Raw genomic sequence first — 26,491 nt, forward strand, 5'->3', positions numbered from 1 at the left:
TTCAATCAACTCCCAAGCAGTGGGACAGTTGCAGAAAAAATACAGCTAATAGGGGCCTTCAGTGTATCAAATGAAAACCTTACTTAATTTAGTCAGGCAGTATAAAAGGTAAAATTTCAATTTAACATATTACCATGCTTTAGAAACACTTAAATTAGGGTGTTCAAGTTCATGAGTCTAGGCAGACAAGGTGTCCAAAGTCAAAAATCACATAAAAGAAGAACTGGGCCATATTTAAGCAGAGTAAGACCCCTCTATAGCACTTCCATAATGTCAACAGACCAAGCATAAGTAAAAATCAAAGTCTGACAGTGGAGTTCATGTACAAAGATTGCATGTGGCCTTTAGGCTACCACACCCCACCCTAGCCAAAAATGCAATGGCTACTGGAAATCTGTTAATTCTATGAAACCTATGGTGCCAAAAGGAATGCAAACACATAAAACCTTACCTCACTGAATTCAATATGAAAATAAATTCAGAATTTAATCGAGTAGTGACATTTCTTGATGAATTCCTACTCCTCAAAGTTTTTCTTTTTTCACTGTACCTCAGTGCAATCACAGGAACAAAAATCACAGAAACAAAACTCCAACTCTTAATAGACAAGGTTTAACATCAATACCTCACTACATGGTTGCTCAGGTTATGTAACTGTGTGTCTGTCCTCTCCTCAGCTATGGAGAGGAGAAGCACAGAACAAACTAATTAACTCCAGGTACTCTAAGGTTATGATTATCTAGCTTTTAAACTGAAAGTATATACTGCTTTCCAATGAAATAACTCTTGTGCTCCTAATGGATAAGCTGGAGTTGTAAAGTAAGTGATGGAATGTTGACTTATTCTCCCTGAAGCTAGAGAAAGATTTTATTCAAATTTTGCCTGGTGTGGGACTTAAAAGTTTCTAATCTTGTTACCCAAGATGTACATCAAAACCTACATAAATTACATTTACATTTGTATTCCGTGACAGATTAATTGTTTTCAGTCATTCTATCATCAGCTATTTCATCTGCTGGCAGATACACCTCATTCATTAATAACCCAGACTGGCTAACAAAAAAAACAAAGGAAAAAAAGGGCTAATGGCTCTAAACCTGAGAGACAAAACCAAAATTGCCTTACATACATGTTTTTTAATGTTCTTTCAGTAATAAGTCACACACAAAACACTTGCACCTTTCTTTTGGCACAATGAATATTTAAGAAGTCCTTCAAGTCTTAGCTCAAAGACGTGCTTTACTGAATATTGTCTACTAAAATCCACCAAAAAAAAGAAACATTCTTTCAAAAGGAACAAAAATTTTACAATTGTACACAAAAAGTCTTGAATTTTATTGAAATTTCAAGTCTTGTATCAAACAAAAGCTTTTTCTTCAGACAAAAATATTCTCTTGGCGTCCTCCAGATACCAGAAGCTCTGAATTGGTCCATTAGTGATGCTGCTTTCTTTGTCATCTTCACAGAAGTCCACAAGGTTGGGCCGTTCCACCATTAGGTCTTATTTTATCGTGTGAAGGAACGTACATGACGACCTCTTCCACTGCCTCCACTAACAAATTTCCCTCTTGAGCCACCACTGCTACTACTATTAGCACTTGTCCAAGACGGTCCAATTCCTCCACGGCCTCTGGAAGCACGATCGCGAGGACTCGGTCGGTAGCCTTAAAGCAAAGAAAAGTATACTCAGTTGGAAAAAAAAAAAAAAAAAAAAGCCCTAGGCGGAGTAGCTGCTGCGAAAGCGTAAGAAACAAAACCAGGATGAGATACAAACAGCGTCTGTTTCCTCCTTTTAACTTTCATTTTCTCTTAGGCAAGCACTGCTGCTTTAATTGCGCTATGGTTACCATGGAGGTACGAAGACAATCGAATGACAAAAGTCTGAGTGCAAAATTAAGACTCTGCGATCAAGTGTTCAATTCAGCAAGTTTTATGGGTTACAGGGCGGTTCGTACGAAAGCACGTATTTGACACAGTCTCAGTGACAACTGTTCATATATGCTTAAAACATTTGCTGAATTTCAAGGTGTCTGCAGCATCCTTGCACGGTTTCATTTGTAAAGCAAAAATGAAATTCAAGGAATTCTCTATAGTTCGATGCCCATATGAATACCATGTACCTGCTGAACTTAATGGTCTCAGTGGTGGCAGTGGACCCCTGTTAAAATTGCTTTGACCACCTCTACTGTCATTGTAGGTTCCCCTGGGCGTACTCTGTGCACTCCAGCTTGAGCCTCGAGCACCTTCACGACGACTGTAATTTCCTAGATAGGGAAAGAAAAACCAACACACTGTTGAGCAAACACCACTGGGCTTGGGGCTTTTTTTCCTTTCAATCTTTGCAATACTCAGGTTGGTAACATAATATTTACACACTTCAAATAGCTAAAGATACTCTGATATGTATCAACATACCAGCTACTGATACTCAGGTATGTATCAACACACCTGCAGAATTCCAACTTGAAGTCTACAAGTTACTCTATTCTGCACAGAATCAAGGGAACAGACCTATTTATCAGGCAAGGACTCAAGTTTAAAAGCATTCACATAACCTAGTGTTTTAAGACAGACTCTTATACTTTCAGATTTTGTGGTGAAATAAACCTGAGTATTTATAACTTCATAAACAGAAGTATTTTCTGTCTCTTCTTTGCAAGGACTTGGCCTAATTATGGGATGAGAGTAAAAGGAATGCAATCTTGTCTATGTATGAAAGATATCTAACACTCTAGGCTACAATCTCCAGGTTCACTGAAAATTGCATCTTATTCTTGTCAAGAACTTCCATCCTTTTATGCCAAAGCCTCATTTAAACCTAGAGATGTACTGTGGTGCTTGATTTCAGGAACTACCATGTCACAAAAGGCAGGGAAGGACTCCAAGAGTTGCTAAAACAGCTGATTCCTTTTGTAAAAGAGAGGCAGAAAGACAGCATGGGAATTCACAGCCTTGTTTCAATAGTACAGCTTTGGAGGTTCTCACCTTCAAGAGAATCTTTCCTGGTGCTTAACAACTCATTGCAACAACAGTGCTTGAGGAAGATCTCACACTGGGGATGATTAACTGCTAGGAAATTGGGTTAGTATTATTGAAGCATGCATTTACTCCAGTTCTAATACAGGAACCAACATACCTTTTGAAGCAGGTGGTGTAAAGAACCTGTTCTGACTGTGAAAAGCTCCTCGTCCTCCACGATTCCCTGAGAACCCACCACGTGAAGAAATCTTCTGTGACACTTTTGGTGGCCTTTTGGCTGGTGGTATCCCATCTGGAGCAACAACTTCTTTGCTTTCTGCAGCAACAAAATCATCCACATGCATGGAGGGTGGCCTGCTTGTGTTCTGTTTCCTCTGACGGAAAATATCGTGTGGTCGAATTCCTTGTCCAAATCCTCCCCTTCCTCTTCCTCTGGGTGGTGGCACAACATGAGCTCTCTTTGCAGGCTCTATATACTCAGATTTCCCACTGTCATGACAAACCACGATTTAGTTAGCTAATGTAACACTGTACTACTGATGGTCAGGTATTCTCCATATTGGAGATGCAATTTGAAAGGTATTTGACATGCATTTGACATACAACATACAAAACAATGCTGAAGAAGACACTGTTAATTCATTAAACTCCTTTTACCTTGAAGTTATGAAGGTCTCGTGCTTGTGCTTGCCAAGCTTGAACCCTTTTGTGGTTTTTGTGCGTCCAGGAGATGATGGTTCTGACAAAAATGATCTCTCCAATTCAGCTTGCAAGTCAAAGTCACTGCAGCCCTTCTCTGACAGTTCAATTAAGTCAACTTTTACCTTCAAAGAGAGTGTTTAATCAAAACAGTCATTGCTAGCATCTCCAAAAAAAAAAAAAAAAAAAGCAACAGTAACAAAATAAAATATGCAGCAGAGCTGCAGCAAAATTAACTTGACAGATCTAAAAACAAAAGGAGTGAAGGGCATAGCTGTCAAATACGAGCATCTGTCTTATCACTTAATGACCTGCAGTGGGATAAGCTACAGTCCTATAAATTTATTAATGTCACTTTTATACAGTTTTGGTTTTGCTTAAGAAATTAAAACATAACTATCTCTGCACATAAACTAAAAGAGTAAAAAAAGAATGAAGGCAATGAAGTCAACAGAAACTGATTATTTCTCATACAAGAAATCAAGATACTGCTGATTCCTTAGTTCTAAAAAACCAGAAATGCTACTGTATTTTTCACTATTAGTGTTAAAGTTTAGTTTACAAAAGTTTCAAAAACTGTGAAAAGCTTTTGTGCATGTAGTTTCATTTACTACTGCCATGTTTCCCACTTTTGTCACTTTAGAGCAAATATTCAAATTAAAAAAAAATGAAGCTAACAGGCTCTTGTGGATATTACTGCAATAACAGAAGACAAGCAAGGAAAAGAAACTACATCACATTCTTTTCTACATTTAATACAAACTGATGAAAAGCCTCAACAGCAGTGCAAAAGCAGTTTGGGACTGACAAACAGCAACTATTCCCCTAGGGTACTGCATAAGATCCCAATTTTGTAGTGGCTTCCAAGTCAATCTGAAGGTGTTTGATAAACTCTTTAACAAATGCCAACCTCTCTATCTGGGTCAAGTGAGAAAGGTGAGGAAACCAAACCATTTGGCCATAGGAATTTCTGACACTACTATTTCAGATTAACTCTCATTTTTAAATCCACTTCAGATATGCTAATGAAGCCTTTTACCATATCCAGGTCAGTGTCTATTTCTTCAGCCTGAAAGGGTGAGAACCACATGGACTTCAGCTGGTCATCCATCACATCTGCCAACACGTACGTAGTCCTACAACAGAACAATGCCAAGGCCTGTTTGATTATGAGCCACAACCAACTGCAAGCGTACACAGCACCACAGAACCTGGGGTGAACTTTGCTGCCTTACCCTTGACATTCACATGATGTTTAAATACAGTGGGGGTAGTGGGTAGTAGTGACAACAGTGCTCTTTAATCCTGTTTTTAATATACTTAATTTACATATGCATAAATTACTCCATTTTCGCAAATAAATCACAGATAGACCGATTACACACTCAACCATTTTACCTGTTATTAAACAAATTCTGAAGAGAGTCTGGTGCAGAAAGAGTAGGCTCAACATCTTGGTCACTCAGTGGACAAGAATCACCTGCTGATTCCAACATCTGCCTTACTCCAACAATGTTGTCCAGTAAGGATTCGAGCCCATCATCTTCCTTAGAACGATCCTATGACAGCACAGAACAAGTCAGAATATTTTCCCCTCCTCAGAAAAGGAATAATGTTTTGCTTATTCATTAAAAAAAAGGGGAGGCACTATACAACAGTATATCCAGGCACAAGTAGTGAAACTAAGACACCTGACTACACAAAAAACAGCAGAGAGCTCCTAGGTGTGGTATTAAACAAACCATGTCACCACATGCACATTCTAGGTTTCATTCCCAGATGATGCAATATCCTTTGTAACAGTCTCAAGGAAGACACTGCCCCAGGTTTTATTTAAGAAGCTCTCTGTTAAAGCGTTCTAATGTCTTGTGTCTGCTGTTCCTCATTCAGAACAATTGTGGCTTTTAATCTCTTACCTAATAGATTCAGGCAGCCAGGGAAGGGACAGGAGGGAATATAGTATTTGAAAGGCATTTGTGATCAATAGGCTGTGGAGCAGCCGTTTCATGGACTCTATGAAATTAGCCATCTACTGCATGGCTGCCATCAGTTACACAGAATCAGATTTGAATATCAGAGTTAAGTTTGCAATTATAACCACAGTAAAGCTGGATGCATTGAATTCTGCATGTCCTGTAGTCCTGTCCCCACCATCACTGCTTGAAGCAGGACTATTATCAAAGCCAGATGAGGTCAGCCATAACTTTATCCAGTCATGTCTAAAAAAAAATTCCAGTGACAGAAAACCCACAGCCTCACTGAACTGTTCACTTCTCTCTCAGTGATTAATTTTTTTTTGCTAATATCAACCTGAACCTCTGAAGCCACAATTTGGGATCACTGCCTTTTGATTTAACATCTGGAATTACCAAAAGAAGTTTGATTTCATCATCTTTGTTGCTCTCTTCCCAAACAGCTGTGGCAAACTCTGAAATAGCTCCTGAGCCCTCTTCACCAGGCTAAGCAAGCCCAGTTTGCTTGCTCCTCCTCTCTCTCTAGCACATGTGCTTGTAGGTCCCTGACCACCTTGGCAGAACCCTCTCTGGCCTCCCCAGATCTCTCCAGAACTGGTGAGAGGCAAAGCTGGTCAAAGGTGAACACAACACTCCACGTGAGAGCTCAGCAGCAGTGCAGGGAGACAAGGCCCCTGGATGTGCTCAGAACACACCCACTCACCTCTTTCTAGTGACTGTGCACTGCTGGCTCACATTTAACCTATCAACCAACAAAAACACTTGGCCCCTTTCAGCCCAGCCTGCAACAAGGCATTGGGGATTATCCTGCTTTAACTGCAGACCTTTGCATTTTTCCTGATGAACCACACAAACTTTCTGCTAAATCAATCCTAAAGCATTTATTGAGGTCCCTCTGGATTGAGGTTTTGCTGTATGTCAGATTAGTCACCCCTACCCCCATCCTACTGGATTCCACAAATTCACTGAAAATGTATCCATTGTTCAGGCCTCTGATGAAAACATCCTCCAACAATATCCAGCCCAAGTATTAATTCCACTTGTTACCAGTCATCAGTAACGTGGAGCCACTGCTAAACTGGGGTTACTGTTTATTACACCAACAATCTGCTTCACCACTACCCTACACCCTCTGCTTGTAGGTATGTGCTGCCTTCCATGACACCATTAACTGCCTGTGCTCTTTGAATGTGCTAAGAGAGAAGAACTGCAACGTCAACTTGATTATTTGAAATCTTTTACCATAACATGTTTCTCCAGATCAAGAAGCAGGCTTTCTGGGGTTTCTTCTTTGTTCTGCAGTAGATGTTTTAACTCTGCAGTGGTAAGACCCAGTGTTCTGCCTGAATGGGATCCATCTGTTTCCATAAGGCTTCCATCATCTCCACAACATCCCTGAAATATTTTACAGTTGGGGAATAAGTACTCACAAACGTTCAGTACTTCTGGACTGCAAAACGCTTTGAATTAAAGCACACATCAGAGCAAATCTAGAAAAATTAGTTCTCTTGATTTAAAAACATATGATGTAAATTATTTTAATTATGTACACTTCAACAGTCAAGTTTATATACTGCATCAAGAAAAATGCAACCCTTTCCTGTACAAGATGAGGTCTGTATCACAGAATTAACAAATATTTTATAGTTCTTTCTATACTACACATCAATACAGCATCTCTCTTAACAGGATGCTGTGAATCTAAAACTGACATACCACAGCATACTATTCACTTAGGAAGTCAGTATGATATGAGATGCCATTCTTCCTACTGAAAAACCCTCTTACTAACTAAACATACATCCTGCCCAGCTTCACAGATTTCATTAAAAACTAAAGATGGCACTAACACTACTGAAAAGCCTTACCCAGCAATCTGCAGAATCAACTGCTTTCTCAAATAATTGTTCCTGAAATAATTGTTTCTGAACACATCTCACACTGCAGATTTCAGAGAAATGCAGCTGAGTTTAAGCATTCAGTACATATTCACTTACCAGTGTATCAGAGTTTAGAATCTGTCGCATAAAATCCAAAAATGAAGAGGCCAGTTCACCTGTGTCTTTGCTGAAACTAGTTATTACTCGCTTTAATACAGTGTACAGAGCACTGCTGTGTTTTCTTAGAGAGCTGTTTTAAAAACAAAAAGAGGGAAAATACTTTATTAGCACATACATTGTGACCATTTCATCTAAACTGGTTATAATAAAATTACACATATGCAAAAGAAATCTGGCAAATTCTACAATTACCAAATTCAACCCTGATTACAAAGCTGGAGCTGCATTATTTTCTCTGTACTATTCCTGTTTTCACCAGTACTGTCTGCAGATATTTCAGACAGCACATATACAGCTATATATACAACCTCCAAAACATTCAAAAAATTACAATTTCATCTTTAGCAGAAAAAGGACTGAAGTACAGAAATATGTGCTTGCACAAGGACCTTATGTATGATGCAGGATCATGCTTGCAGCTACAATTTCACTCCATCCCATGATGCCTAACTGCAGAAAACAAACTTTAAAGACAACATGAACAGAAATAGCAAGGCTGTGCACTGAAGCTGACAGCTGGACACAGGGGATCATAGAAAGAACAGCATCTGTAAATTGCTATTTTTTCATTGGTGGTTGTAAGGCTTCTTGCATCCAACAGCACGACTTGAAGTGTTTTGGACAACCTTGTATTGACATGGCTCCTTCTTCTCTCTATAAACCTCACCTTTTTGCCTCTGCACTTCAACTTCAGCAAATAGAAACAGGTCCAAATACAGAACAAAGAATCACATGTCAAAACAATATTATCCAATACATTTATATTTACACATATTCTGTTCAAAGTGAGTGGAGTTAACAAAAATAGTTTGGAAAAAATGACCCATTTCTAAAGCCTTAATTGTCTGGAGGTCAGAACACTCGGGGAAGTGCAAACTGAATCCCCTAAAAATAGAGGAATTACAGACAGTTCTCCAATGTTCCAGATGAGAGCTCTTTGAGTGTCTCAAAAGAGAAAGAACAAGAGCCCTATATCTCATTCTAACTGTCCAGCCTTGGAGTGGGGAAACAAATTGTATAAACCTGTTTCCATGCTTTGTCTCTTTTTTGAAACTAAAGGCTTCCGTACGCACACTGCAGAAATTATTCGGAGGGTGAAGGAAGACCGAAATACTGAATGAAACACTGAAGCCCCAAAGAGAAACAAAAGCTTAGGTGCCTTATCCTCAACATTTTTTACTAAGCATGCAGGAAATTATTTCACACTACGGTTTTAAACAATTTTAAGCTGTCTGTGAGATCATAAAATACCATACCTCTTCAGGTGGTAGAAGCCATAGTCATGCTCTGTAAGGAACATCATTGTCCGGATGCATGTCAGCAGACAACTGTAACTGCTCTCAGAATTTGTTAATGTTTCCATCAGACAGTCACAAATTAAGGGCATTAGATCTTTGCTTGGTAAGGAGTTGGAAAGCTGCTCTAATTCAGACACAGAGCCTTCTGATGAACTTGGTAAAATAAGTGCAATATCCTAAAAGAATGATTATTATATGTATAGTAAAAATGCATTCTGTATGCCTGCAGTAAATATAAACCATACATGAAGTCAGAAGCACTGGGTTCTTTCACTATCCCTTTATCATCTTATTCCAGTATTTCAATTATTACCGACCAGCAAAATACTAGAGTATCCTTTTTGTTCAGTTCTGTTAAGAGTTACAAACCATTATTTATCTCTAAAACATAAAAGTTTCAAATTCTGAAATATTGTAGCAGAGCTAAAATTAAAGCTAAATAATCATTAGGCAACATACAGACTTTCCTGCCAAAATAGTCAATGTGTGTCCCTCTATCTCAAAACACTGGTCAAAGAGGCTGAAGCTCCTTGTCTGGTTCAGCCTAGAGAAAAGAAGGCTGAGGGGTGACCTCACAGCCACCTAAAAGTGCCTTAAGGGGAGCAGCAGAGGGGCAGGTTCTCTCCTCCCTCTTGTGACCAGTGATGGGACACAAAGAAATGGAACGATGCCGCATCAAGGGACATTCAGGTTGGACATTAGGAAAAGGCTCTTCACTGAGAGGTTAGTCAGTCACTGGAACAGGGTCCTCAGGGAAGTGATTAGGCAACAAGCCTGTCAGAATTCAGAGAGCATCAGGATGACACTCTTAGTCATGGTTTAGCTTTAGATATTCCTGAGAAGAGCAGGGAGTTGGACTTGGTGATCCTTATGGGTCCCTTCCAATTTGAGATATCCTTTGATTGTGTGGTTCTGTGAAAATTAAGAGACTGCAGACACCACCTAAGACGACACCACATTCAGGACCTTCTGTGACTTCTGTATTTTACATGAAGTAAACCAAGATTGATTTTCCCAAGGAGTTTGTATGGACAGAGAGATCTTGTTTATATGCAAATGGCTGATTATCTCTACTGACCAACATCCAAATGTCTTGTGTAACTGGGTAAGCACTACATGCACTAGTGAGACAAATAATGACATGCAAATCCGTGCACACATTAGCGAGAAACTACAGGACCAATCTCTAAATCAATTTTTAACTAACATTTCTTACCTTGCTCTAGTAACTTGTACTTCTTTTTAATGGAGGAGTTTTACAGTGTAGCATGCATTTCTTAATATTTGGAATACATTTTCAAGAGGTTTCAGTCAGACTACTAATAGATACATATTTATTTAACTAGTAAGAAGTGAACAGTGACAAGTCAAGGTTTGTCAGTGGTCCATATGGAAAAACAGCACCCCTCTCTCAATTGATGAGACAGGAAATCTTTGTGCCATTCAGTTTCTGGTCTCTAATGAGCTACCAGAACAGTGTATATAATGCAGAAGACATGTCATAAAATGGAAAGTATTTACATTTAAGAACAAGAAGGCAGGACATCTGCCAAAGTAGCCAACCAAGCACACTTTTTAACAATGTTGATTCTTTTAAAATTTTGTGAAAAAAAGGGTACTTAAGAAAAACCTCATTTAATTTGTCTCCTACAATAACCAACACACATTACGCATTAAATATAGTAAATACCTGATCACAGAGGGACTGCAAAAGGGAAGTTACATATTCAGAACACTGTTGATGAGTGACATTGTCACCAGCTGATCGCATCAAAGCCAAGAGCTCCTGGAAAACCTCTGCATACTTTTCATCTCCTTTAGTAGTTCCATTGATAAGATGCAAAATAGCCAATTTACAAGCTTTATGTGAAGCCAGAGCATCCAATAAAGCGAGCAGCCGAGTGGTCTGTCCAGAGTACTGTTTCTCTTTATCTTCTGTGTTGCTGAAAGGGTATCAGTGCATTGTGAAAAAGCTGTTTTAAAGTGATCTAAGACACTATAAAAACAACAATCACAGCAGTCATATAATTCTGCATTTTGGAAAAAATGCACCTAGTTTGCATACTTCACCTTACAGTTCCATTTACTTTTTGAAAACTGCTCAAGTTTCACTAAAGAATTTCTGGTCATCATTAATTAATCTACTACGCATTTAACAGAATCTAGGGCATCTAATTGTATAAGATAAATATGCTGTTATGCAAACAGTATCTAAGTAGGTAATTATGCTTTAAAGAAAGTGCACTCAGAGTTTCAAAACCCTCTGAATCTGTATCATTCAACTTCCTCCAGTTTACAAACATCTACACACATATGTAATCCCCATACAGCAAACTTTACTGGCTAACTCTTCTTCTTCATGTCATACAGGTCCTTAAAAGCACTTCATAGGCGAGATGAGGCTTTGCAAGGCCAGCCTGAAGAAAATCTTCCTAAAATACTTACCATAAACATACAACATAGAACTGTCTACATCAAAACTTAGAGGTATGAGCAGGTTCTCTGGCAACCTTAAGCATTGTCAGGACACAGCATATAGCACTGAAATGAAAATGCATCCAGCCCATAATGAATAATACCTCCGAAAGTATTTTCCTTCTGCTAAATCTACTGCACAGAAGAAAGGTGGATTTAACAGTTCATTAATGAAATCTCTGCAAGAGAAAATAGAAATACCTTTGGAGGTCTTCTACAATTAGATCCAATACTGTCCTCATGATGAGAAGAGCAGTAGGTGAAGCCAGGTCACACAGCTGCACACAAATCCGCCTCAACATATGCTGAATGGGCTGGCAAGACGAACCGGAGAAAGATCGAACTATCTCCTGTATCAGCTTGGCCTGCACGTGGAGGTGCATGCTCCACAGCTTCCTGGTGTTGAGTGCCACTGCAATATCATGGGCTTCAATTACCTGCAGGAACAGAAGGGCAGGAGGGTTCTTCCTGTCAGTTTTTATAAGATCTGAATTCTATCACAATGTATGAACAAAGACAAAGTACGAGTACTGTCCTCATTAAAAATATGGAATGCCATTTTCATCATCATCAAATGACACAGCATGAGGCAGCAAATTAGGTATTCCTTCAGGAGCATGGATTGTCACACAACTTTCATGCTTACTTACTAAAGATCACAAATTCAAGATCCATGACAAAAGACAGAACAACCTTAATATACCAAGTTCAGCATTCAGAGTTAAGTTAAAAGCTTCAAAGGGAGTCATTTAAGTAACAGAACAGGAAACTAGATCATCTCACAAGGGACAAAAGAACATACAACTGCTAACTTAATAATACTCATTTTGGTTCTGCTGAAAAAGACTTATCTACAAAGAATCTGTATGAGCACAAATGCTTTACAACAACTTTAATTAATTGTTTCATGTATCTGTTCTTTCCACCACTACAGAAATGGTCAAAGGGTTATAAATAAATAAAAATTCTTTAAAAATTAAATACATCCAAGTTATACCTGAGTAGTCTGCATGGGTAGCGGAAGAGGCAACAATTCTGAAAGCAATATAAGTCCAGAGAAAAAGCCTTCAGGAATTCTCAAAATTGAAGAGAGAACTTCCTTCAGCATTAAAGACCACGTATTGTTTGCCAAAGTTTCCTCAGAAATGGTAAGTTTTTCATTAACACCTTGTGTAAAAGTCAGTAAGATATCAACAATGTCATTCTGGATTTTTTGTTCATCGCTATCTAAGCGGCCTGAGAGAGGAATAGAGCAGAGGAGCATGTGTAAAGAAACAAGTGCTGCAGGAACACGCATGTCCTTGAACTCAAAGGATCCACCCCTCAGGAGCTCTGTTAGCATTGTTTTAAGGAGTGTAAGTGTACAGCGGGCCATAGAAATAGTAGTGACTCTGTGCAGCGTGGTGCCCATGTTGACATGGAGTCGCCAAGGCTGAATAAGGATGCTGTTCAGCTTCTGTAACACCCGGATGAAGGTGTCCATTCCCTCGGAAGAGAAGAGCTGAATAACTGCAAGATTCCATTTAAGGTCTTTCTGTTGACCTGTACAGAAAAGAAATAACATTTCTGTATTTCTAATTTCTCCTGGGCAATCACAGTTGCACTTTAGCCAGGTTTAAGTAGAAGACTCAGAAAACTAAGATTTGTACTTCAACTTGTACAAATACATCAGCCATACCTTCTACCAGAGGTGGTGGACATGCAATATGGCAAAGAACACGAAGTGCAGTGGGAAGACCAACTCCATCTGGGGTCATCAAACTGTCAATATTCTTTTAGGAAAAAAGAAAAACAAAAAAACTAATAAGCCTGTATTACAAGGAAGTATGAGTATATTGCTGCTTAGTATTCAAATTCTGTATTTAGTCACTGTAAGTATGTCACAAAATGTAATTATTTCATCTTTTGGTAAGCAGTCATAAATAAGACAAACAAAAAAAGAGCATCAACATTTGCATTAAAATATTTAAATAATTAGATCTTTGCATCATATATTTACCTTAGATTTTGTTTCAATAAATCCAACAACGCAAGATCCAGCCTCGACTGTAAGTTTTAATAGAAACATCTCTTTTGGATAACAGTATTGAATACCATATGTTAGTACATATCTAAGACAAAATATCACACTACAAAAAGTCTAAGCTTATAGAACATAAATAAAAGATAGCATCTACCTATATTTTACTGACCTGTTTGATATATTCAATGAGATTTGGAATACAATTTATCTCAAATCTAAGATTTTTCAAGGGTTCAAGCCACTTGCTGAGCTCTGGGAAAAAAAAAAAAACACTTAGGTCAGTGAATTTACGATCACAAAACCTTTTTTTCAATCAAAACATACTTAATTTACACAATAGGTACTAAAGCCAAGTGTGAAATTCATGGGGCACATAGTGCAGCTGTAGCCAGCTGAAAAGCATCAACAAAAATAAAACTTCAGGACAGACAATATATATTATGCACACTGACAAAATCTGGCTCAAGTCAATCTGAAGACAATTAATTTTCATTTAATTATCTGCACTGTCTGTAATTAAACATTTTTTACAAAAGACACTAAGGGGCACTGTCAGCTAAAGAAAAGAACTAAAACACATTCCCCTTAATGTACAGGATAGGTAATTACAAACTGAGTACAAAACTTCTATTAAGTGCCCAAACAAAATCCCTGCCCTGCACTGCACTCACACTAGAAGTCCTTACAGATTGCCAGTCTATCTCTCAGTCTAGAATGACCTCAAAGTTCCCCGTTTCTGGGATAAGACATTTAAAAATTTAAAAACCACTGTTCCTGAAAATATTTATTAGAACATGAAGATCAAGTGGATATGAATTGATGACTCAGACTGATTGCATGATTTGGTTTAATAAACTAGCCCTGCTCCTCGTGAAACAGTCTGATGATCAGGTGAGGAGTTAAAATAAGAGCATGACAGAGGAGAGATTAAAACTGAAACTTTGAAGAATTCTGATTTCTTTCAGTGCACTTAAGTTTTAGAAGAAATTATTGGTATGTCTATATGAGCCAGTTAACCAGTGCAGAGTACAACTTTGGACATCAGAGTTTCAATGTTCAGGCGTCAGAATAGTCCCCAGCAGGGTTTTTCTGAGTGTCCCAGGCCTGACCTGTTAGGTCAACACAAGCTGGGAACACACCAAGACAGTTTGGACATCAAAAGATGTAGTAACAGTGTAACATGGACTATGCCTGCCTAGGTGCCTTAAAACAATCCCAGGATTATTATTAGTAAAGATCCTGTCAGACTACGTCACTGTCCTGGTTCCACTGTCCTGTTTTTCTCCTAGCAGATGGTTCAGTGCTATGTCTTGGATTCAGCATGAGAATAACATTGATAACACACTGATGTTTTGATTGTTGCTGAACAGTGCTCACCCTAAATCAAGGACTTTCCGTTGTTTCATGCTCTGTGAATGAGGAGCTGCACAAAAAGCTGGGATGAAGCACAGCCAGGAGAGCAGACCCAAACAATCTAAAGGGATAGTCTGTACCACAGGATATCATGTTCAGTATGAAAACTCGGAGAATTGCCTGGAAGGGGCTGATCATTGCTTGGGGAGTGGCTGGGCATTGATCAGCAGGTGAGCAATTGCACTGTGCACCACTTGTTTTCTTGGGTTTTATCGCTTCCCTCCTTTTTATTACAATTATTATTGTTGTTATCATTAGTATTATTTGAATTATTATTTGTTACTTTTTTCAATTATTTAACTTCTTATCTTATCTTAATCCATGAGTTTTACTTGTTTTTCCCTGATTCTCCTCCTCATCAGGCATGGGAGTGAGCAACAGTGGTGTGGTAGTTCGTGTCCAGTGGAGGTTAAACCACGACAATAGCAATAGTAAATAAAAATAAGACTCAGCTCACTGACTAGTTAGTCACTTTTACAGAAATTTGCTCCCCTATTATCAACACAGTTTGAATAATTTCAAACTTCCTGTAATTATCCAAAATTCATGATAGCTATTTTACTTGAAAAATAATTTAACTATAAATAATTTCCTACTTACCTCTCATTAACAGAAAAAAATATTGTGTATTATCTCAGTGATTCAACTAATCAAATGCAAGTGGAAAAGTAATTTCATTATCCAAGCCAGACAACTGTGAAGCGCCAATTATTCATATAAAAAAGATTTCTTCTACACATTCAAACAATTCAGTTGACAATTACACATACTTTACCTTGCAACTTGGTGTTATTTTCATCTGCTTTACAAAGCTTCAGCAAAGGTGCTGAGTGCTGTTCCAGCATTTGGACATCACTGGAAGATTGTACCACCAGCAAAACAAGGATGCAGGCATAATTATAAGCAACTGACTTCTTAGACTTTGAATCTCTGAAACAACAAGGACTTTCTTTAGATCTCAGTGAATACAACTGGGTATCGGTTAGATTTTCATTATTTGACCCCTAAAAATCTACCTACAGAACTTTTACCTTCAACAAGGATTGCTCCATAATCAGTGAAAGAAATCCAAACAATTTTCTCCTATGCTTTTATAAGTGAACACTTTCTGCCACATTATACACATGCATATTTATTTCCGCATCAACAAACCATGAGATCCATGCAAATATTTTTATGTAATTGCATCTGTTCCACAAATCATTTTAAAATCCCTGCTACCTAAAGTAGAACAACTGCCTGTCCTGAGAAAACAATGACTGTATTTAACATCTACAAGAACTTGAACTGAGAGATTCCCACCCCAAAATAGTGTGCAGTACTCTATGCACTCAGTCAAGCCTTTTTCTTGTTTCACAGGCAGTATTTTATGCTTGAAAGAAAACTGCCTACTTACTGATTTTTTCACATAACCCAAAGTTTGCCCTACATATATTACAAGAACTTTGTTAATGACCTACACAGATTTGGGGTATTAAGTACTTGATTAAAAATGACAGGTCTGATTTTGTATTACATGCTTCTACTTAAATAAAAACATCAGGGTATAACAGAAAAATATTTTATATTTACTGAATTATTTAAAATAGATAATTATTTTAAAATTTAAAAAAAATGAAGGAAATAAATAAATGCATACATTACCCTAAAGCTTCTTTGGAATAGTACTCCATTAAAGTAATAAGACTTTGGAGATTTTTTTCCAGACTGAATACATGAGCCACAGCAGATCTTCCCACAGGGTTAAAGGTGATCAAGTAAAGGTTGTGAAGTGTTCCCAGAAGATCTGAGTGGTCAGTCTCCTCATTGGCTGTGCACCGCTGGAAGTGGCAGAACAATTCCGAAATGCACTGTAATGTCTGTGTTGAATGCAGGAGCCACAGGGCAAAAGTATCCTCGTTGGCACCATCTGACTGCAGACCTTCCTCCTGGTCTGGATCAGAAAACTGACAAAGTGCTCTAACCAACAAGTTTGTTGCTTCGTGCTCAGAAATAAAGAAAAGAAGACCCTTCTGAGACTGTGCCAGGAAACGCAAAATATCTCGGATAGCCTGAAGTACACCTGGATGTGCACCTGTCACTGGAAGAGACAGCAGCAAAGTAATGCATTCCAAGAAATGGTGACTATGAAGATACCTGAAAAAAAAAAAAAAACCAAAACCAAAACCAGGAAAATAATCAGCAATGCTACAAATATTTGTCAACACTGCACAATAACATTTTACAAAACTACCTATCTTCTAGCTTCAGTACTTATTGCTCTGTGGACTACAAGAAATAACTAATTGTGAAATAGCACAAAATTTAAACTTTATAAAATGTAACTGCTATACTATTTACACAAAATAGTAAAAAATTTATGATCTCCGTAAAAACCTCAAACAAAAAAACCCTCAACCACATCTACACACAAAACAGGACACTGTATTTTATTAAATTTGCTGCATCTGAATCATCATCAATGCCAGATTCAATGTTTTAAACATGCTAGAAAATCAATCATAATAGCCTATCTAGCAGGCAATTTCTGAAGACTCCTTGCACGTAGATGCTTATATTCAGCCATGACCACTGCCACCAAAAAAATCTGTCAGCATTTAGAGAAATACTTTCTAGACAGAAACTTGCTAACAGAGTAAGAACCCACAGATGTTTTAACTGACTGAAGGCAGGCAGGCCTCAGCTCCTCTGCCTGTGCTGTGAAAGTGAGCTACAGAGACACAACTGCATGACTTCTTCATGAATCTGAGGCCTGTTTGCATCTTGCCACCTCAACATGCAGATTGAGAAATTCCAGACCTATTTTATCTATACACACAGATATGTTCCAAGATTCAAATGAAACACTCTAGATTTACAATCATTTTCAAACTGGACAGCACATAGCATAACCTGTCTCCATCTGTAAATGCAACTGAAGGGTGAGCACATTACCAGTAACAAGGAGACATTAACTTCTGGCTAGGTGAACTCTAGGTTGATCGAAAGCCAGCAAAATAACAGGGACACCAACTTATCAAATTCTCTCAGACCTTAAATGCACAATCTAGACTAAAAGAATTAAGTGAAATATCTAGCAAGGTGTTATTCAAAAAAGCCACCCTTGAAACATATCTATTAAGCTGGAGGAAATACACTCTAGAAACTGAATTTGCAACTGCTGTACCTAAACAGGACAGGGTAAGGGTCATCCCTCTCTGGAGGGCCTGTAATGCGTGCCATGGTCGGGAAAGATTTCACAGGAGGCTGAATCATTGTATGAGGAGCAGTTTCCATCAAATGGAAGATCTCTTCAAGAAGACTAACAAGTTTTTCCATCTCTCCTTCGCTTATATTAGAAGTTTCCAAAAGATGATCCATGTCCATAGGAGTCTCCACATCATTTTCATATTCTTGGTTGGTTCTTTCAAGTCCTGCCAAGTCTTGGTCCTGTTCTGGCTCTGTGTGATTAGGAAGAGGAGGGGTGTTCTCTGCTAACTGATCAACCACCTTTTTAATGTCTGACAGAATCTCGTAGAAGTGACATTTCTGAAGAATTGCAGAACCAGCTGTAACAACTCGCACAGTCTGATCTAATAGTATGAGTTCCAGGAGCTTCTGATAACCACTTTTTTCATGTACATCTGTGCCACCTCTTAGAAACATTTCCATTCCCTCAGTCATACTAATGACACTATCCAAAGCTTTAAAAGCATTAAGTTTAAGGGAGGATGATACATGATCTGCAAACAACAGTTCAAACAACACATTAATAACTCCTGCCTGCAAGAGTGCCGTTATTCCTTGAGTCCCACATTCTGCTAATGAAGATACCAATTTTGTCCCAGCTTTGAGCTGCCGAACATTCAAAGCAATGGGCTGTTTGAGAGCCACCTGAAGGTTTAAAGCTTGCAGGGTCCAGTCTACTAGCTGAGTAATATAGTCTTGCTTTGTGTCTTTCACCAGCAGGTAGCTCAATTCTTTTAATATTAAACTTGGAATTTCTTCTAATGCAGTGACCCACTTTGCACCCCTTTCCTCTTGATATAATTCCAATAGTTCAGTTAATTTAACTGAGCCTTCTACTGCCCCTGAATTATCTTTCTCTGGTTCTTGGTCCTTTATTTTAGCAACTTCATTTTCAAATACAGTCTTGTAAGGGCAGCTGAAGTATAAAAGCGGTCCAAGCTCCTTTTCAAAAGGTTCATATGTCACAGGAGGCACAGATGCCAGATCCTCAGGAGTATATTCAATATCAAAGCTTGGATACTTAAATGTTTCACGTTCCAGATCAGCAATTACATCTTCATCACTTGAAATCTGCTCATAGCCATCATCTCCTGAAAAGAGAAAGATTAAGTTACCAAATCAGTTATGAATAAAGCAGTTCATAACTGCAGAGAATATCTTCCAAATACAAAGTAACGATTCATTTTACACAAATATTATTAGCTAGAGAACAATCACACACTAACAAACAAAAAGCCTTCTCTCTTTCAAGACATGAGTGGAAAGTCCCATCTGACAGGTGTTTTTTATGTGATAATGGAGTCATTTAAAAGAATGTATAAAGCAGAAAGTTTAAATAAGAGTATACACTACTACAAGTACATTGTCCAATTTTCTTACAGTGACTGCATTTATCATAAAACTCCTAGCCTGAAATTTTTGCATTGACATAAGTGGGATCTTTAAGTAATACAAGAAGATGACAACTAACTCCATTACATAAACAACTTCATTTGGTTTTTATTTAAGAAATAATCTTTCATCACTTCCCTACATTTTTAAACAAAACCCAACAAGATTGAATGTTCATTCTTACCTACATACTGTATCTATTTTCCTCTATTTACAGAAAGTTTTACTATAAAGGAATAAATATTCCACAGCAAAATACTGTTCTTGAGAGATGTCACGGCTACAAATAAGACAATGCTGCAATAACCAAGGGAAAAATATTCGGTTCCCTTTGCACATATTCATCATGAAGGAGCTGTCATCAAAATTTCATAAACCTCATTTTTCTTTCTAAACTCTTTACAACTTACCATCACCTTCTTCCTCCTCTTCACCCTCTTCTTCATCTTCATCATCTTCCTCCTCCTCGTCTTCTTCCTCATCAGCAATACTCTCTACTGTGTGACCATCATCATCATCGTCATCGTCATCGTCCTCATCCTCCTCCTCCTCAACATCCACATCATCATCATCTTCCCCTTCTTCTGGTTGATCCTCCTCTACTTCTCCATCATCGGAATATTGGCTTTCTTGATGAATGGATGTTCGATCAGGAGAAATCGGCTCAAAGTAATCCTCCCTGTGGTCCACATCATCTTCTTTTTCCCCAACCACTAAAAACAAACACAAAGTTCCAGAAATAGGAGCACTTTTCTGAAATCCAAAGATATTAAACAGGACTGGTTCTACGAGTGGATCCCATGTGGCCCCATGCACTTGGGCTGACCATTCCCTCCTTGATTATTAAGGGTTCATTCTGCCCCATGTCTGTCTTCCAACCCAGGGTACCTGGAAAGTAACTGATCTTCCTTTTAAAGGCAAAGAAGTCATTAACTACCTCAGCCTTTTCCACATCTTCTGTCACCATGTATCCCCTTGCATCCAATAAAGGAAATTCTCCTCAGCTCTCCTTTTTTTTTTTTTTTTTTCTTTTCTAATGTATTTATAGAAATATTTTTATTGTCTTCAATGGCGGTATACATGTTTTAAATTTCTGCATCCCATATACCAGAGATACAAAAAAAAGCATCCTAAAAACCTTCACGTGATTTTACTTAACACAATTACTGAGTTCAATAAGACTATGAACATGCAAAGTTCTTGATGCCTTTAGCCAATACAGAGACCAGGTAACTTGGCAGATGCTGCAAAATAAGGAAGGACAACGGATACCAGAGCAAACAGAACACTTATGTAAAACATGAGCAGCATGTTCAACAGTGTATTGGTCAACAGCCAATATTCTCAATTTACTTTTTTTAAAAAGATACAATTTAACAAAATCAAATTCTTTTTTCGCCAAACCCCTTTCCTCAAACTCAATCTGTCCAGCAGAAGTAACAGAAGACAAGAAACTTCACACTGGGCAGGAACACAGATTTCTGCCTCCTGTAAGCAGTGGTATGCAGCAAATAAAACACAGTCTCTTTTCATTCTACCTGACACTGGCATAGGTTCATCCTCATCATCATCAGGAGGAGGAGGGCCTGGAGGTGTCCTTGGTCCCCTGGGTTGTGGTCTTGGAGGACTGCCATTGAATTGGTCTTCTTTCTCTCCATCAACTGTATTATCGGGAAAATAAAAACTTCCATTTAATGAAACCACAGTAATAAAAGCAGAAATTTTTTGGGTTTCAGTGCTGCTTTTGACTGGGGAACACCCTGCTTTTATTTTATCTATATTCTGCATTACATGAGGCAGCTTTCTAAAGTCTTTTTTGATGAATTCTAATCATTTTAATGAATTCTAATTCATTTTTGATGAATTCTTGATGCAAGCAAGAACTACATCAATAAACAAGCTTATTAACACTACTGATTTTTTTTATGTAATACTTGTTTAAAACTTACATGAGTAATTGCCAATTTTGGTTTTGACACTACTCATATTGTACCTCTATCAGTAATACCTAAATTGCTTTTAAAATAGAAGTTTACATTTTACTCAACTGGTTTTGACAGTTTACAATTGTTTTTTACTACACACAGCATTTGAATTTTGCAGTCTTCTAGCCATACTTTGAACAATACTACTAATTTTAAATCTAAACCCAAAATTGAATCAGAAACTTGACCATGGATTCTTTTTATGGCTGTTCTAAAACCAGTGCCAAGCACTCTTCTGTAACGTATTTTACACAACTCAGATAAGCATAGTTAAATATGACTGCGAAATTTTCTTGTTACAATATTAATACTTTTCTAATCACCTTTTTTTTTTATATTCCAATCATCTACACTGTAATGAGTTCACACAAGTTAAACCGCATTTTGACCTTCCAAAGTAACTAGCAACAGATCAAATAAATCACTCATAAAAGCACCAGATGAGACCCTACCTAAAACCATTCAATAAAAATTTAGAAGAAAATATAAAACTAAAGATGTAATAAGGAAAAATGAAAGTCACTGTAATCTAAAATGTGGAAGAACTGGGGATTTTTTTTTTTCTGATGGGATACTATAACACTGATTTGTAAATGAAAAAAATCTCTGTCTTCTCCCCAGACTCACCATGTTTTGGATTCCTTTTCAATCCAGGCTGTTGCTGGGGAGGTGGAGGTGGAGGGGGTGGTGGAGGGGGTGACTCTCTCTCATGAGTTATTACCCTGTCAACTGAGCCATATATTGCCAGAGTCAGACAGTTGTACCACCCTCTAAGAACCAATCCATCCGTGTTGACCTGTTGGGTTTAAAAAAACAAAGAAAAATAAAAAACCCTTAAAGACAACTTCAAAACAGTTACTCTAGTATCACTGTATCAGTACCTGCATAAAAGGCAAAAGAAAAATCCAACATTAAAATACCTCTTTATCCCACATTTTGAAAACTGAGAAAACATTAAACACATCAGTCATTGCAACAAATATTCTTTCTCTAAAAGCATTAAATTTCTTGCAGCATAAACATTGACTAGACAGACACCTAATCTACTACAGCCTGGCAAAAAACCCCACCAAAAAAAACAAACAAACAACAAAACAAAACAAAACAAACAAACAAAAAAAAAACCACACAAGAAGACACTAATTTAAAGAGTATCTAAACTACAGGCAGGTTTTAGGATAAGGTTTGAAACAATAAACACCTTACACAGTACTAACACGACATGAAACCATATTTACATCTAAATGACAGATATGCAGGGAAAGAAGAGGTTTAATTTGCACTGCATTACCTTTGCATTGGGCCTGAAAATAATTGAAGTGTTTTCATCATATTCAAGGCTGTTAAATGAAAGATACAAAGTCAGTTTTCATCAATATAAAGCATGTTTACAGAAATAAAACACAGCAATATTAATCACACAAGCCAACAATAAAACACTGAACAAATACATATAAGAGCGAAAAATCACTTCTTTCAACAGAATTCTTTGCATGAATATATATGGGCTCTGTAAATCTAAAAAGAACAGAATTTTTTCTTACTTTAAGCATAAACCCCTGATCTTCCATACAGATCGGAGGAAAAGAATAAGAACACAAACTAGGAAAATCCAAACCAAATGTGAAAGTCATGGGAGATACAGGATTTTCTATTTCTATATAGTGCATTCTCTGCACTATAAAACTTTTCAGGAAGAAAAGGCAGATAATGAAGTCACACACTAATCTTGAAAGAACTTACCTTCCCAGCCGATCAAAAACAGGGGCACTTGGTTTGCTGACATTGTTGAAAAACAAGTCCAGTTGAAATGAATGGGGGGATGTCTCTCTAGGAAAAGAATAAAAGTAAAATTAAATTAGATGAGTTCCTTGTCAGAGTAAGCAGGACTAGCAAGCAAAAAAAACCCTACAAAATTCTACTGTTTAAGTAATACCCCAAAACAATTAGAAGTACAGCAAACACATAAACACATTTTACATTTTTATGTAGGAAGATTTATTGAGATACAAAAGCTCAACAAAAAAAATAAGAGTCAGGTTTTCCTGAATCTGATACCTGGTATCTTTCACTTACCCATAAGCCCTGTTGTCAGGCAAACTTGTGTGAGCTCTCACTCCTGGAGGAATGACTCGGACCTCATTTATGTAAACCACACACGGAAAACGAACCACATCAATATTGGTACTTTGCTACAAAACAAAGAAGAAGCAAAGTCTAGGAAATGTAAAACACAAACACCATAATGTATTTGTATTCTCTACTGATGGAACATGTTGCAATCTTAATAAAAAAATTCAATTCTGTAAAATGCCAAACACTGATAAACACTGTTACAAAGAAAAACAGGAGTTTTAATATAATCTCGACACTTTTCATATATTTAACACTATTTTTTCACAGAAAGTGTTACTGGCTTATTTACTTAATTTACTTTATTTTCAAGAATCTTTTAAACAGTAACAGGTCATTTTTTCCAGACACAAGGAACGTGTAGTGTAATTCTAAACATTAGCAAATTTCATATTTCAAATATAATATTAAAATTATAATGATACTGCAAGTCAGTTTTGCTAGATCTGTACAAAAATTCTATATTATGTTTATTTTTCCAATTTTGCAACATCTGAAAACCTTTAGCAAAGATCATTTCTGTTCACCACAGAAACAGCAAGTATAAAGAATTCTTACACCCTCCAAAAAGATGTTTGAGCAAACTAGGAAGTTATCAAACTTACAGCAACTTTCCACGTAGCAGCTACTAAATAATTAATGCTGGGTGTCTTCTCTCACTAAATTCACTGCATTAGATCTTATTACATTTATCCATCATTTTTAGCACACATATGCTCATAAAACAATACACATATGTAACTTTATGCTCAACTGTAAACATATAAAGAATTTCTTAACAGAAGCTCAGAATCATGTTTCCAATCAGCAAGCTGAATTAGTAGACTGATAGGAAAAAACCCCAAACCACTGATATATCTCTTAACACAGCTTAAAAAATTAAAAAAATTTAAAAAAAGTTGATCTGCTGTCAAAATGTATCTCTTTCACCACAATCAGAAAGCAAATGAAACCAGCAGAAAGCAAGTACTAAATTTTTTTAGAAAGCTAGTAAGCAATGAAACAGACAAAGTGGAGTTTTAAAAACAGTTTTTAAGATATGCTTTTGGGAATGTATTACTGTCTTGTACAAAAGCTATGGAGACATTTTTAGCACATAATACAGTATCTTGGCCTGTGGACCGACGTGTTCCAATCTGGATGGTGGAACCAAAGGAGTCCTGCAGGGTTCACAGAAGCACAGATGCACAAACAGGAACAGGGTGAGCGCAGCCTGCATGGAGTGAGGGCTGTGGGAGCTCATCTGTGCCTCTAAAAAAGATCTGAGTCATGCAGAAGACTCAGATTTCTGGAGGAAGGGCTGCTCTGGGGAACTTCATCCCCAGGAGCACCGCCCAAAAAAAGACAAATTCCTCTTTAAAGATGCAGGATTATGCCCTGACAGCCATGCATCAACATCATTAAAACAGCCAGTGAATTCAAGCCACTTTTCCTACAGAACACTAAACCAGATCCTACATCAGAACTGCTCAATAGCCGTTAAACTGCATAGCTAAGCCAAATAAATAATTTTATTCAAAAACACTACAGTACTTTTCATGAACTGCAAGTTCCATTGCAACACTCATAATCCACAAAGCAGAATTACCATAACATAAAGAAGGCAATCAAGAAACATGTAAAATACACAAGGTTCAGGTTTGGACAATGTCACTGGTAAGAATGCAAATGACAGAAAATGATTTAAAAAGAACATGATTTAAAATGCTCAAAGAGAGAACATAGGGTCTTGGGGAGAAGTAAGAGTGGCTACTGTTTCTGCCCAGGGGAACAGCGCTGGATAGCATTCCCCACCTAATATTGTCTTACACAGTGGAATTAAAAACAATTTGGGCCTAACTGATCCGGACAGCTACAAGACTCCTGAATAACTTTTCAGTTGCATTTCATTGCAGGATGTGCTCAAAATACTCCAATTTCCTTCCCTAGTGCCTATCCATGAACACAGTCGAGCTACTCTATTCATGTTACTGTACACAATCACTTTCCTCCTAACAGTCCCTTCCCATTCTTCCTCCCTGAATAGCACATCGAGTGCAAGACCAGCAGTTTCAAAGATGCTCAGGATCCCAACAGCCTCTAAGTGCAATATCTGCACAATCTACTACTGCCAAAAAAGCCTGAAATACTCATTTTGTGTGAAGTGAACAAATCTAAGGGATATCTCAGAAACACACAAATACCCTTCCTCATCATCACTATACGAGAGCATCAGGAACCTCACAATCACAAGCTGCAGGGCATGGCTCTTTAGTCGACTTCTTCCATTACCGCCTTCTCGAAGCACGCTCATCTTCTTTGTTCTCCGCTCGCCTCTACTCCCCGTCACCTGTAAATCCCCGCTCCTTTCCCACCACCCTCCGCCCCCTGCCAGCAGCACCGCGGGCTGCCAGGACAGCGCTCGAGCAAGGCTTCGTGTCAGGCGAGGCGAGGAGGAGGCAGCCCGCCCTTGACGGCACCTGCCCCCGGGGCTGCTCCTGCCCGACCGCCGCCGGGGCCCGCCCCAGCGAGGGTTCCGCATTCCCGGGAGGCCCCGGCGCGGGTAAGGGGGCGCGGGCAGTAACCTAGGAGAAGAGAGAGGAGGAGAAGGAAGGTGAGAAGAGAGGCGAACCCGAACCCCGTTTTACCTCCGCGCTCTGGTGCTTGAACGTGTCCAAGAAGAGCAGCTCGGTGGCGGCATCCGCCGCCATCTTGGCCGGGCCGCGGGGGACGCGCTTCCGGCGCGCGCGCGAGCGCTTCCGGGCCGAGGGCGGGGCGGGGGGCGGAGCCTGGGCCGAGCCGGGGCGGGTCCCGCCGCCCTCAGCGCTGGCAGGGGAGACAGGGCAGGCGGTGC

At 38.4% G+C, this 26,491-nt stretch overlaps 1 protein-coding gene across 2 annotated transcripts; it reads right to left on the reverse strand.

The window, feature by feature from the left end:
• Window positions 1-1,116: 1,116 nt before the first annotated feature.
• Window positions 1,117-26,379, reverse strand: VIRMA (vir like m6A methyltransferase associated). Of its 2 annotated transcripts, none has more exons than XM_066333551.1 (24): window positions 26,286-26,379; window positions 23,602-23,717; window positions 23,269-23,355; window positions 22,817-22,865; window positions 22,153-22,321; window positions 21,079-21,201; window positions 19,951-20,253; window positions 18,087-19,239; window positions 16,565-17,056; window positions 15,696-15,775; window positions 13,677-13,759; window positions 13,163-13,256; window positions 12,482-13,026; window positions 11,686-11,921; window positions 10,700-10,952; window positions 8,968-9,185; window positions 7,649-7,781; window positions 6,894-7,046; window positions 5,077-5,237; window positions 4,718-4,814; window positions 3,637-3,803; window positions 3,137-3,468; window positions 2,121-2,264; window positions 1,117-1,664 (listed from the first exon to the last, which is right to left on the reverse strand). In XM_066333551.1, exons 1-24 carry the CDS (start codon window positions 26,346-26,348, stop codon window positions 1,507-1,509), a joined length of 5,409 nt encoding a protein of 1,802 aa, XP_066189648.1. In that variant the 5' UTR covers window positions 26,349-26,379; the 3' UTR covers window positions 1,117-1,506. The 2 variants fall into 2 exon arrangements, with proteins under 2 accessions (XP_066189648.1, XP_066189639.1); XM_066333542.1 differs by having other exon boundaries at window positions 15,696-15,850.
• Window positions 26,380-26,491: the final 112 nt, after the last annotated feature.

This window comes from Sylvia atricapilla, chromosome 1, assembly GCF_009819655.1.
Source record: "Sylvia atricapilla isolate bSylAtr1 chromosome 1, bSylAtr1.pri, whole genome shotgun sequence".
Taxonomy (NCBI): Eukaryota; Metazoa; Chordata; class Aves; order Passeriformes; family Sylviidae; genus Sylvia; species Sylvia atricapilla.

Coding starts and splice junctions, on each gene's coding strand:
- VIRMA (XM_066333542.1), bottom strand. CDS start 26,348: ATGGCGGCGGATGCCGCCACCGAGCTGCTCTTCTTGGACACGTTCAAG. Junction 4,815..5,076: donor CAGAATTTGTTTAATAACAG/GTAAAATGGTTG, acceptor GTTCTGTTGTAG/GACTACGTACGTGTTGGCAG. Junction 3,804..4,717: donor TAGACACTGACCTGGATATG/GTAAAAGGCTTC, acceptor CTCTCTTTGAAG/GTAAAAGTTGACTTAATTGA.